The sequence below is a fragment of the Antechinus flavipes genome, chromosome 6, assembly GCF_016432865.1.
Source record: "Antechinus flavipes isolate AdamAnt ecotype Samford, QLD, Australia chromosome 6, AdamAnt_v2, whole genome shotgun sequence".
In the NCBI taxonomy this organism is placed as follows: domain Eukaryota; kingdom Metazoa; phylum Chordata; class Mammalia; order Dasyuromorphia; family Dasyuridae; genus Antechinus; species Antechinus flavipes.
Genome location: NC_067403.1, coordinates 16,896,090 through 16,910,523, shown reverse-complemented (window position 1 = coordinate 16,910,523; position 14,434 = coordinate 16,896,090). Strand labels below are relative to the sequence as shown.

General features: G+C 40.3%; 1 protein-coding gene across 1 annotated transcript; it reads left to right on the top strand.

Moving 5' to 3' along the window:
* The first annotated feature begins 3,221 nt into the window (after window positions 1-3,221).
* Window positions 3,222-12,095, top strand: CCKAR (cholecystokinin A receptor). Its single transcript, XM_051964156.1, has 5 exons — window positions 3,222-3,471; window positions 4,175-4,429; window positions 6,687-6,948; window positions 9,195-9,322; window positions 10,966-12,095. The coding sequence occupies exons 1-5, from the start codon at window positions 3,360-3,362 to the stop codon at window positions 11,496-11,498; spliced, it is 1,290 nt and encodes a 429-aa protein (XP_051820116.1). The 5' UTR covers window positions 3,222-3,359; the 3' UTR covers window positions 11,499-12,095.
* The last annotated feature ends 2,339 nt before the right edge of the window (window positions 12,096-14,434 follow it).

The following is a 14,434-nucleotide window of genomic DNA, read 5'->3' as shown; positions in this document are numbered from 1 at the left end:
TCTTATAGGGAAGAAGACTAAATGGTTGCTGGGATTTCAGGGCTAATCCCAGTCTTCATTTTCTCAAGGAATACTTGAAACTCAACTAAAAACAAGGTCCTGAATAGCAAGGGAGACGCTTCAGCTCTTCATGAGTCTGCTAAGGCCAGAATTCAATGAGATCCTCACAACAATAGAGTGAGGGAGGTTCTGTTAATATCTTCACTTTATAGTGAGGAAACAGAGGCAGTTTCCAGGCTCATGGTTAGTATCTAAGGCCAGATTTGAACTGAGATTTTCCTGAGTTTAGGTGTAGTACTCCATTCACTGGACCACTTAGCTTCCTCCAGTAATAATGTTATTGACTACAAGAATATAAATCTAAAGAACTACAATTACAAAATATTTGACATTGAATGTTTTGGAATTAATAAAGACCATTGTTATGGAACTTAGAAAGACCAGAGGCAGACCCAAGGAAGAGATAGAAAAAGACACTTTCCCCTGTTCTAAAAAGTTACTAAGACTATTCTGATTCAGTAAACACTACAGAATTATTTTTAATTCATATAAATTTTAACATTATCATATTTGCAACAAATCCTTATCTAGAAAAAATGGGTACCATATTTGTTGGAATATAGTTCATAAATGAGAATTGTTTAAAAACAGAGAAAAAAATTATATATTATGTGCCTTGCCCAATCTAACTTCCATGAAAATAATTTTCTCCTGAAGGAATACTGCATCTGTATTTGTAGAAATGGATACGGGGGTGTCTGAAGTTGTAATACATTGTCTAGAACATCAGATATTGCTCATTTCAATAATTTCCATAAAAACAATTTGCTGTTGAAGGAATACTGTACCTGTATTTACAGAAATGGGGGTCCAAAGTTGTGAAACATTGTCCAGAACATCAGATGTTGCTCATTTCAATAACTGCCATAAAAACAATTTGCTGTTGAAGGAATACTGTACCTGTATTTACAGAAATTGGGGTCCAAAGTTGTGAAACATTGTTTAGAACATCAGATTTTTAAATGAGTTGCTTGGTTTTGTGAATTGGGGTTCCCCCTTTAAAAAAATTATTGTGTTATTGTTGTATTATTGTTGTTGGACTCTGGAAGGGAGAGAAAAGTAGGAATATGTGGGGAATGTGGTTGATCTAAAAAACAAAGGATATCAATAAAATCTACTTTTTCAAAATCTCTTTTTGTTGTTCTTAGTATTCAGCACAAGCCTTAACTTGTTTGAGCTTGCGTCTTGCTGATGCTTTTATCCAAAGCCCTTTCTGTATCACGCTGCCCTTCTGAATCATCCTCTCTGACCTTTCCTTGCTTCCATCTTCTGGGCACGGTTTTGAAAAATATCTAAGTTGATCAATGAATTCCTTGTGCATCCCCAAGCTGTTCAGGCAGCAGGGTGAAGAAAATGCTCTTGCCTCTGGCTAGATCTGTTCACCACAGCACGGGGAGGGTCAAACCAAATGATGAATGTACATTAAAGCTCACATTTTCATGCTCCCCCCCATTATAAGACAAAAATCTATATTTGAATGGGTTTAAACTAAAATCTAAATGTGAATGCCTCAGTCAACCGGTTTAGACATTGTGACTGACTTGTAACAGTGACATGCGGCAGTGACAATGTAGGAAGGAGAAACAGTAACAAGAAGCATATTCCTAAATGGGGCAGCCCAGTCCCTACATAAGAATGGGATCTGTGCTGAAGAAACTGAAATGAAATTATTTCTGTAGGAAGTTTCCGTGGTCTCAAAGAACTTCATCTTCCCCTTTGCCAGATGAGGATGTTGTCATCTTCTTCTTCATCCTTTGCCTTCCTAATAAAGGTAGTAACTGGATTGGTGATCCCAAAGCACCTTCTTGGTTTCCCCAGTGGTATATAGGAAGTGGTACAGTACAGCGGATAGAGAATTAGCCCTTTGGGTTCGAGCCACCCTTCTAAATAAACCAGAATATCACCTCCAGACAAATATCTAATACAATCAGTAGCATAAGAGCTGTTGAGCTGTGATGATGAGTTTCCTTATGCAAATTCTCTCAATGAAATCACAGGTTTGGTTAAATTAAAAAAAGAGCATGTTTGCTCAAGAACACGGATGACAACCGTGTGGCTTAATGAAAAGAGTGAGCAACTTGAAGTCGGAGAGACAAGGGTCAGCTTCCTTTGTGGGACATGTCTTATCTGTGTAACTCTAGACAAGTCACTTAATCTTTACGTGTCCCAAGGCTCTAGGACTTAGCTACTAAATCCCAGAATTTCTTGGAATCACAGCTCCTTCTTATATGTGTAACACGGTCAACACAAAGCTATAATAATATCTTATTTGACCTGAAAAGAGCCAGAAAAGAAATGACACAATTGAAAATTTGGTCAAGTCATCAAAGAGAGTTCTGGGCAAACAGACTGTAGACTGCAGTCATTGATTCATATTGGAGGAATAGGGGCCTTCATTGGGGTTTCAGTTTAAGCCTGGGTCTCACTGATTTGCTTTTCCAAGCTGGAGCAATCATCCGTTAAATGACCATAGTCCTATATCCAAACAAAAGCATATTTCTTACAAATTAGGAATTTCCTCACACCTGCCAGCCTGCCGCAGCAAGAGACCCCGTGTACGTAGGGAAATGTAAACTCTGGCCTCCCAGAGCCAACTTTCAGGTTAACAAGGGCGTAGTCCCCAAGGATTAACACCGTGGGTTCCAGCGATTTAACCAGCCTTCCAGTTGCATCCGAACACGCCTGGGCAGTGTTCCAGAGCTAAAAGGCATTAATTGCTTCTGTATGAGGAGCTAGAAATGTAGCCGCTCGACGTCCTTTGTTTCTGATGGTCTGCATTATAGTATCTATTACCTTGTTAATTGTTCCTGTCTGAAATATCCTCATTGGGCTCGATTCTGTTTATTGCCTGGGACAAAACCAGGTTCGCATCCACACGGAGGTAATTACTGTATTGATGTGTGTGTGTGTGTGTGTATGAATGCACGGGTGCATATTTATAAGAAATCCCCACCACTCCAGAAAGGGTTAACTTTGCAATCAGTCACTAGTATGCTTATAACCCTAAGACTAGCCTCTGGAATAGGGAGGAGGAGGAGGATCCAGAAGGTAGAGTGTGCAGGCTGGATTTTCATGTGTCTGCCTTCTCTGACACTAGTACAAATGTTTTTCAGCCTGAACTGAATAACCATTAGGAATGACTGAGAAGGCACTTACCTGGAAATTAATTCCTGTCTGCCTCTCCCGGGCAGATCTTCTTTGGGAAGGATTTTTCATCATCATAGGAATGAATAGAGAGTAATTCTGCACACATTCTTAATTCCTCTTGGAAGACAGGTAAGCTGGAGAGAGAGGAAAGAATGGATATAGTTGATAGTCTATTTTTGAATGGCAGTAATATTACTCCTCCCTGTGAACTTGGAATTGAAAACGAGACCTTTTTCTGCTTGGACCTACCTCGTCCTCCCAAAGGTAAGTATCAAAGATTTGTTTTTCAGGCATGTTCATTTGAAGCGAGAAATGATCAGCCAAGGAATCAAAGGATAATAAGGATTCTTTAAGACTAGGCTAGGTAAAGTCTTTTTTAATTGTTATTTAAAAAAAAAGTTTAGAATAGAAATAGATAATCCAAATGTCTATATTTTCTTGCTTTTCTAGATTAAAGAGTGATAGATTAATAGCCATGATTTCAGGGAGAAAATATGGGGTGAAGGGAAGGAGTGTAAAAAACTGGCAAGACTGGGGATATGGAAATGCTTAAAGTTACAGGCATAAAGAAATGATTCTGTTTCCATATTAGCAGTCTGATTTTCTTTACCTTAAGCATAATGTGAAGAAATGATTCATTGTAAATAACGTTTGGGAAACTGGAAACAAATGCCAGCACAGCTCATTCCTGAAAAGTGCTTCCCAAAAGGCTTCTTTCCCGAAAGAACCTTTGGGATCTAAGCTCATCCCTGAGATTTCTTTATTTGGTTTTCAAAAAAGTCTTAACAACTACAAGAATAAATGAATGCTTTGCTTTGGTGATTAATAAATTAATCCCCCTCATACCAAAAACCAAAACAAACCAAAAACATCAAGGAGGAAATAGAAAATCTGAGCTGACTTGGGGTGCAAAGCTTTTCATGTGCTCTTCTGGTCTCTGATGGCTCTGTTCTCTATTGTGACACAGTAGTTTGGCAGCCAGCGGTGCAGATTCTCTTATATTCCGTGATATTCCTGCTCAGTATCTTGGGGAACACCCTGGTGATCACCGTGTTGATCCGGAACAAGAGGATGAGGACGGTCACTAACATATTTTTGCTCTCCCTGGCTGTCAGCGACCTCATGCTCTGCCTCTTCTGTATGCCCTTCAATCTCATTCCCAACCTGCTCAAGGATTTTATTTTTGGGAGTGCTGTCTGCAAGACCACCTCTTATTTCATGGGTAAGTGATTCTCTGTCAGCATTTCATTAACTCACCCTAAACACTATCACGTTGCATTTAGCCAGTTTTAGAGAAAAGCTGTTTGCCCAAGGGGGAAAAAAATTCAGAAAATAAGGAAATCACTGGACATCTATTGAAAGGCTTGAATATGTGAACACAGGGAAAAGAAGGGAAGGCTTTTAAGCTCTTGCAGCATGTCCAGCCTCTTCATTGAAAATAGAAATAACCACCCAAACATAAGTGGAAAACATTCATTTTGCTCTTCTTTCCATTTTTTTCAAAAACGATAACAGCACAAAAAGACTCCTCTTGTTGCTCCATTCCTTTCAAGGAAAGTGCCTTTTTTACTGTACATCTATTTGTGACTTAAAGAACAGGTTTGTTTGGGGCACTTGGGGGGATCAATATAAAACATTTTATGTGTGTGTTTATGTATATTTACAGGTTCCTTTCTCAGAGTCCATTTTCCAGATTCTTCTGGTCCTCTGGGACCATTCCAAGAAAGAAGTGAGAAGGGAAGCTGTCCAAGCCTAGTTGGAAAGCCAAATATATACTTCTGAGTGTAGGGAGTTCACCAAGATGCCCACCAGATGGGTTATCTGAGCCTGCCCATGTCCATCAAAAAAGAGTTAACACAAGAGCCCCTGAGAGGTTCCAATAACCAGCCCTGATTTGGCCTATTGCTAGGATTATGTCAAAATGGGAATAAACACATTTAAGAGACTCTGCTCCATAATCACTTCTCAATCTGTCTCTCCCTCAAACAGCCTCTTCTATTAAAAAGGCAGGGACCGTGCTTTCAAATCTGTAGACTGCTATGATGTATCGGTCCAAAAGGATTTGGGGACACCAGCAATATTAACGGTCTTAATTCTGCCCTAATCAACAGAACTGGAGTCTGCACTTCCCAAATGATAACAAATGACTGGAAGCCAGGAAAAAACCAACTGCAATTAAATCATAGGTATTTTCAAAGTGTGGTTAAGATAAGGTCGTGTGATTGCAATAGCACTGCTTAAGTGAACCCAAGTATAGCAAACAAAAAGCAATTAAAATGAGGCACATATTTGGGGGCTGTTCCTACAGTGATGGTAGATGCCTGGAGAACAATGATGTGACTATATTGTAGGCCGGACCACATGCCCTCGATTGTCTCACCTTTCTAAAATAGGATCCTGTTGTCCCACAGTGGGTCTCATAAGGTGAGTATGAGCTCACTTCCCCCAAACAAGCATCCTAAATCAGAGTTTCTTAAACTTTTTCTACTCCTAATGCCTTTTCACCCCAGGGAGATTTTTTATATGTATATAAAAAATACATATACTTACTAAACATCTTTGTGATAAGAAATCACAATTTCACAACCCCCATGTTGTTCAGTTGCAAAACTCCATATGGGGTCACCAATCATAGTTTAAGATACTGGGTCCCTTTAGAACCCATTGCCCTAGACTAATTTTTTTAAAAAGTAGTCATTTCAAATTATTGACAGCTTTTTGGGAGAAAAAAAGTGAATTCAAGTAAAAGCTGAATCATGTAAAACCATAAACTTTGAGGTTTGCTTTTTATTATGCCCAACTACATTTTAAAAACCATATAGGATCATATTCAATACTTTGAAATAGTTCACTGGAAGACAATTTCGTACAAACCTTTAAGTAAGTAGAACTCAAACCACAGATTGAAGCCAGCATTTTAGACTTTCTACATAATTTTGCTTTAATAACCCACTATAAATTCAATAATAATACTTAAAATTAAAGGAAGAATCATTTGAAATTTGATCTACCTAAAATCTCCAGGTGAATAAGCACACAAACTCTGTCTCCTGTTACTCAAAACCCATTTTTACTTTGCAGGTTTCTATTTCGTCTCCTTCGTAGTTAACTAATGGCTATCTTCATGCTCACTGGAAGTTAGACCAAGTTAAATAAAGAATGATAAATGTTCAGGAGGCAGTTTTCCTTCTAGAAGAGATATCCCAAAGCCTCGTGGTGCAGTTCAAAGCTGCCAGAGGACCTGGATTTGAAATTTTGCCTGGTATTTACCTTGTAGGACTCTGAATATGTCATTTAATCTCTCAACTCACCAGTTTTGACAGCTATAAAATGACTTTTAAATATGATCTTATGGTATTCTATGTTGGCAGGTAAATCCCTTTCCCTTCTGGGCTGCGGCCCCTAGATTCTTTACCCAAGCACATCTGGGCTGCCGAAGTTCAAGATCAAGTTAACCTACTTCTTTGTTTCCCTCCTAGGTATCTCGGTCAGTGTATCTACTTTCAATCTGGTCGCCATCTCTCTAGAGAGGTACAGCGCAATCTGTAAGCCCCTGCAGTCAAGGGTCTGGCAGACCAAGTCCCACGCCTTGAAGGTGATCACTGCCACTTGGTGTCTCTCTTTTATGATCATGTCACCGTACCCCATTTACAGCAACTTGGTTCCCTTTACCAACTATAACAATCAGACGGCCAATATGTGTCGCTTCCTGTTGCCGAGTGATGTCATGCAACAGTCCTGGTAAGTTGTTTTATAGTTTGATATCATATCCTCTCACACTGCTGAAAACATGGACTTGGGGAATACTGGAGGGAGGGTAAAACAATCGAGTTTGGGGTGCTCACCTTTCTGAAGTGTGCTATTGCTCTTTGAGGATGGGCAGACACATTTCTTTGTGGTTCTTCTGAGGGGTGGGCAGATGAAATGAATGGCTTCTTAAGGTCCCCAAGATTTTTTAACCAAAGGGGAAAAATCAAGCAGGGACTTTTTTATATAAGGGCACTAGAGATTTGAATGTCCCTTAAAGTTCATCCTCATCCTCTTCCCTTATCCCTACTGCTCCATAACTCTGTCTTCTTAACCAAACATCCCTGAGGAACAAAGGCAGAGAGGAATTATGTTACAAACATCAGAGATGTTTCCAAGGTATGATGAGGAATCTTACTAAGATGTGATTTGTCCAATTGAAGAGAGATGGTTAAGCCACCTTGTGCTCTTGACAATTTTATGTCCTAATCTCTCACCCTTACTCATACCAGACAGCGAATGATTTAAAGACCCAACTCCAAAAGGTTTGCTGTTCTGCATGGTTTCCCATTTGTTTGGAGAATACATAGCTCTGTTCAGGCAGGATCACTTTGACAAGCACGTGTGTGGTTTGTGGCAAGATAGCTATGTCAAATCCCTCTGCGGAAATTTATAGCCGATGTCACCATCACGTGGCGACCGAGACACTCTGACTTCCCTAACGAGGCATTTGATTTCTCTGCCTTATTTGGGACAGACAAATGACCATTGCCATTGCAATTAGAGAAATTGGGGGTGTAATGTTACAGCCACAAAACTATTTCAAGCAAAGCAGAGAGTCCTCGGGGAAGGCTCTTTGAAAGACTCTATCTGGAGAAGAAACCCACTCCTGGTCTCCTGGACAAGAATTAACAAAAACATTACGAGCCAGTAATGAGATGTGTTTATTCCTTCAGGATCATTAAAGCAAGAGATGTTCCTGTTCATTTTTTCATATTACTATAATTAATACTGGCTGCTCTGAGATCTGATGTTAACTGTTGATTGAACTGTTCCATTCTCTCTTCAAGTAAACATTTGATATTTCCATAAGCATACATAAACATTTTCCATTTCTATAAACAAAGATTTCAAAGTACAGAAATGGCAAGGCTCCTTTGTTCTTACAGAATTCGAGATAACTTCCATTCCATTCAGCCCTGGTCAAACTCCTCCGTGTTTATTTCTCTCCCATTCTTAAACAGGCTCTTGGGTTCATAAAGACACAGAACACATGCCATCGGCTGCACTGCTTAAGCTATAATACTTAAATCGAGTAGAATCAAACTCAATTAGCTGCAAGGTAGCTAGGCAAAGCACTCAATTAACTAGAATAGGAGTGTTAGGAAGATGGAGGTGGAAGGGGAAGGTTGAAGTCCCTCGATTTTTAAGAGAAAGAGACACAAAAAGAAACAAGATGTGAGGATTGTTTTTAAAAGAGCGCAACAGTATCTCTTCATCCCTAATACATCCATCTTCTTTGCCAACATTTACAGTCCTGTCCATTGTTCAGAATGATAATTTTGACATCTCAAAAGGGCCTTAATTATCAAGGAGAGGCTCATTTACATCAATAAGTCTGCATTTACTGAGGCAAGAAATTGTATTCAGACATTGTAGAGACATATGCCAAAATGAAAATTCTAACCAAAAAAAGATGGAGGCAAGTTTTGCTTAAGCTTCCATTAACCTAAAAGTTCTATGAAATAAAACGCCCCATTCAGAGCCTGTTGGTCAGTCGAGACATCACTGGGCAATGGAGTACAGCAAGTAACATTAGGAAAGCCCCATTTCTAGTAGAAAAAACAAAATGTGTTTAATTTTTTAAAAAATTTAAATTAAAAATATATTTAAAAAATTTAAATTAACTTTAAAAATTAAAAAAGTAACAAACATTTATTAAGCCCTTACTATTTGCTAGGTACTAGGTCAAGTGCTTTGTAAATTTTATCTCCTTTTATCTTCACAATGACCTGGAGAGGTAGATTGTTATCGGCATCTCTATTTTACAGAAGAAGAATCTAAGTGACTTGCTTAGTGCAGTACAACTAGTAAGCATCTGAGGTCAAATCTGATCTCGACTCCAGCGTTCTCCCCCCTTCGCCACTAGCTGCCCCATTAATGTTGATCTGAGTCACTGTGGAGAAAATATAGTGATGCAGTCACCATTTGTCATGTGAATTTCTTTATGACTTCCCCAGGCACACATTCCTGTTACTCATCCTCTTTCTCATTCCTGGAATTGTGATGATGGTAGCATATGGATTAATCTCTTTGGAACTCTACCGAGGAATCAAGTTTGATGCCAGCCAGAGGAAATCTGCCAGAGGTAACGATTAATCATATGGGTACCTTGAAAAATGACAAAAACTCGGGGACTTTCCTCTGCCTTAAAGAGATACATGTACACACTAACTCCTTGATTCCTATACTTTGTATCACCTTTTCCTACCTTTAAGCCTTTCCCTGCAAATGACTACACTCTGTCTTCTCCCTCACCCCCAGCACGTCCACCTGTGGACATCATCTTCATCCTTCCAAAATTAGATCTAGTGACATTTCTTCCAGGAAATGCCCCTATAGCCTACATTTAATCAGTAGGCTGATCTCTCACTTTTTACCTCTTCTATGCACTTGCCATACTTTGATAAGCATCATGGGCATTTTTTCCTTCTAGATTATACAAACTAGGGACTGTATTTTATTTATCTTTTGAGCACTCCTGGTGTTTTGTGCGGAAAGAGGGGCTTTGTTCGTTGAATTGATTTTTAATCTACCGATTTGGTTCAATTTACTAAATATTTATTAAGAATTTGCTATGTGCAAAGCATTATGCAAAACAGAGAAACAAAATCCGACAGGAAATAGTTTTTCCCCTCAAAGAATTCATATCCTTTTGAAGGATCCTTCAATTAAAGAGGAAGTCATATGAAATAATTTCAAGAGAGAAGATATTAAGAACGAGGGATCAAGAAAAGCCCTATGTGGAAGGTAGCACCTCAAGTGTACTTCACAGAAAGCTAGAGATTCTATGTGGCAGAATAAGAAAAAGGTACGTCCTAGATGCTGTTTGTCCGGAGTCATGGAGGCAGTAGATAAAATGCCATAAGCAGGAAACACCTGGTGGATCAATTTTACCAGAACATTAAGTAATTTTATAATTTTACATAGAATATGGGGCAAAAATATTAAATAAGAATTAAATTGTGGATAGGAACTAGATTAGGAAGATCTTTAAATGTTATACTGAAGATTTTGAATTTTATAACAGAGGCAATTAAAAAAAAAACTAGTGATGATTTTTGGTACAGAGATAGCACAGTTTGATTTGTAATTCAGAAATACCAAGTGAGTAGCTGGATGGAGGAGAGATTGGAGGGGGTGCAGGGTCTCAGCCTTTCCAATAATTCAAGAAAGAAGTGATGAGATTCTGAACCAGGGAAGAGGTTCTGTGAGTTCAGAGAAAGGGACAGATGAAAGAAATGCTGTAAAGAGGAGAGAAATGAGACTTTTTGTTGATTGACATGAGTTGATACAAAGATTGAGGTGAAAAGAGAGAGTTACAATTGGCAAATCTGGGGGGCAGAAGGATGGTGATACTATCAACAGAAATAGGGGAGGGTGGAATAAACACAATATGTTTTGTATACAATATATTACAGGTTTTCAAAGTATTTATTTAGTAGGGTTTTGGACAAGACAAAACCCGTGGGATTGTGAGGATCAAATGAAAAGCATTTGAAAATACTTAGGGAAAGGCAAAGGGCTATATGAATTTTAGATATCACTACAATCCTAGCTCAAATTCAGCTTTAAAGGTGAAGGCTTCAGAGTAATGCATCTTTCTTCATATATGTACGTCCCCAAAGCTTCAGGTCCAGACTTTTGGTGTGAATTTGGCCTCCACCAAGCTTTCTCTTACATACGGCATTTTTAAACCTGAAAATCAAGTATGTTTCTTTATGTATCCAGAAAGGAAGGCCAGCACAGGGAGCAGCGGCAGATATGAAGATGGAGATGGCTGCTACCTGCAGAAGTCCAAGAGGAGAAAGAAGCTGGAGCTCCAGCGGCTGTCCAACAGCAGCAGCATCAAGGTGGACCGAGCCCGCAGCAGCAGCTCGGCCGCCAACCTGATGGCCAAGAAGCGTGTGATCCGGATGCTCATCGTTATCGTGATCTTGTTCTTCCTCTGCTGGATGCCCATCTACAGCGTCAACGCCTGGAGGGCCTACGACACCACCTCGGCCGAGCTGCTCCTCTCCGGAGCTCCCATCTCCTTCATCCTCCTGCTTTCCTACACCTCCGCTTGCGTGAACCCCATCATCTACTGCTTCATGAACAAGCGCTTCCGGCTAGGCTTCCTGTCCACCTTCACCTGTTGCCCTCACCCCAACCCTCCGGGAATGAGAGGAGAAGGAGGTGAAGAGGAAGATGGGAGAACCATGGGAGCATCTCTGACCAGGTATTCCTACAGCCACATGAGCGTCTCTGCCCCTCCCACGTGAGCTGTCCCACGTTCCCACTAAAGGAAGAGGAGGAAGAGAGAGGGTTGCGTTTACTAGGGAAACATTGGGCAGCTCATCTCATGGAGGATCCAGAGAGGGAGTACCATCTGGTTTGCTGCCTTCGTGGCTTCTGAAGACAGTTTGAAGGCAAAGATCCCTCCAACTAAAACTACCCACGAAAAAGGAAGAACATGGATGGACAAGAAATCAGACTTGAATTTGGCTGCCATGTTTGTGGCTGTCAAGTCCAAATAGAGAAAGTAAACATGGAACCTGCTTGTCCCATAGTGGACTCTCTATGTCAAAATCTCCATGTAGTGTGTCCTATCTCAGTACCTGTGCTTTATCTCTTTTTTCTGATGTAAAGTTACAGAGTCCCTGGAAATATATATTAAAGTCATTTATATGCCAGATTCCCTTGCCCCCAGCTTATTATGAACCAGTATTGATAACATTGCAAGGATTCAAAGAGGAAGTTCTTTGGGTCGTTTCCTATTCTGTGGCATCTTGAAGATCTAAGGAACATTGTCTATGAAACAATTCTATAACTTGTCAAAAATGAGAGAAGAGATGGGAGAAAAGGGGAGAAGGAGAAAGAGAGAGGGAAGGAAGGAGGGAAAAAAGCAAGGGTGGTGGGAAGCAAGGGGGGAAAGGAAGAGGGGAAAGAAAGGGGGAAAGCAAGGAAGTAAGGAGGGAAATAAGAAGGGAGGGAATGAATGAGGGAAAGGGGGAAGGAGGGAGGGAAGGAAAGAGAGAAGAGGGGAGAGAGAGAGGGAAGGAGGGGAGGGAAGGAGGGAAGGAAAGGAGGAAAGGAGGGAAGGAAGGAGGGAAGGAGGGAAGGAAAGGAGGAAAGGAGGGAAGGAAGGAAGGAAGAGTAAGAGAGAATGTGTATGTTTTAATGTATCCCCTTATCATCACAATAATGGGATTGTGGACTACCACGAGTTGCAGGACCTATATATGCTGAAATCATTAGTTTACAATACTTCTGTGTCATAGGCTACCCTGCTACTCCTTGGTCTAATCATGCCCTGTCCTTGATGGTGGGAGATGCACTTGTTCCTTTGCTTTCTTTTAGCTTCCTGCTATCAGAGTGACCTCCTATTATTTCCTGAAGAAATTCCATGACAAAAGGAGGTCCAAAATATACTGAATAGCCCAAGGTGGCTCCAAGCATATCAGAGCCCATGGTAGAAACTACTTTGTGTATCTGTGCTGTTAACGTGTATTTTGTGTACTTGTTAATTCTCTGTGTATGGATAAACAGAATTTACCAAAGTAACGCACCATGTCCTTTGTTCTTCATTGTGGTTTAAATAAAGGATCATCAATGACTATTAGAGTTTAAAAAAATGTGATTTTGTTGTAATCCTTCATAAAAATAGTTGGAGGTCTCTCTCCAGGGTATTTCTTTTCTTTGAAAAGTCAGTAGCAAAAATTGAAATTCTCTCCCTCTTCTAATTTACAAACTTTAATTAAAAAGAAGTTGCTGAATATTAGAAATCTAAGCTCTGGTGCTCCTGGAAGGATTTTTTTTTTGAGGAGTCATTTGCAAGGTGGGGCTCACTTTTGATATCCTGGGCAATGCAATCTACTTTTAAAGGTCCAAAAACAGCTAACTTCATCACGGTCATCCGCCCTTGTCTGCTGTCTTTGCTTTGGGACTTAGAGACACAAAAAAAGGCAGAGAAGCCAGGGATCCTCAAAGTTGTGGGGTCTTTCTCACTAGTTCATTTAACTCACAAAAGGGAAGGCATTAGGCTTAACAAGAAATCTTAGAGTAGGGAGCATCAATCAAGAATAAATGAAGTAAAGAATAGGAGGAGGACTGGAAGCCTGGGGGAGGAAGAATCTCTGAGAAAAAGATGATCAAATAAGGCTACAGTCTGGCTCTCAGGAGCTTTGATATAATGATCTTTGGGATATGGAGTGAGGGGTCAGCAATGGTCCTGTAAGGTCCCATAATGGTCCTCTAGGCTTGGCAATCCACATTTCAACAAGTTCTCTTCACTCCCTCTGATTCCTTGAGTGGAACACCTGGGTTTTTTAAGGGTTCATTCAGGGACCAAGGTAGCTAATAAATCAGGGAGTTGGAGGTTTTATAGGGAGGGGCAGGTTCTGCTCAGGTAAACATCACTGGAAGGGAGGTAACAAAGATTGACCAAAGAGACCCGCCTGAGTTCAACAAAGGAACAGAAATTTCTGGCATGGAAGATTTCAGGGGGAAAAAAAGATAATATTGAATGGGAAGAGAAGGGGCTAGAGTGGGGTGGGAGAGAAGGTATACCAGTCAGAAGGAGCAAAGCTAACCTATTTTATGTTCGTGAATTTTATGAATCTCAAAGTCTGATTCCCCCCCCCCAAAAAAAAAAAACAGGTTTTCTTTTAGACTTTCAGAATACTCAAATGAAAATATATCTGATTGAAAGCATTGGTAGTAACACAGGCACACACACACACACACACACACACACAACCTTGGCCACAGCAGCAAGCACATACAGACCTCTGTTCAGCTCTTAGCATTTCTTCGGGAGTTTCTGGGCAGCAAAACCATATCAGCTGTTCTTTGGCCTTTTTGAAGCAGCGCTGGTCTTTAAAGGGATGGCCATCTTCCAGGTGAAGGATCAGCCTGTGACGGAGGACTCTGACAAGAATCTTGCCAGCAGTGACTGAGAGAGAGCCCTTCTGTGGTTGTCACAGGACCATCTATTCCTTTCACCTTTTAGAGATGGACACCTCAAATTTCCGGGGCATAATTTCAGTTCACTTGTATGAGCTGTGGATCTCCCTCTTACCCACCCCTTCTAAATTTCAGCTGGAACAGAATCAGCACCAGGTGCTTTGCTCCTGTCATTCAAAACCTCTTCTTCTTCAGTCAGAAATTTACCTAGAGACGAAATAATTTCAAGCAAAAGTCAATGGTCAATGGCTTC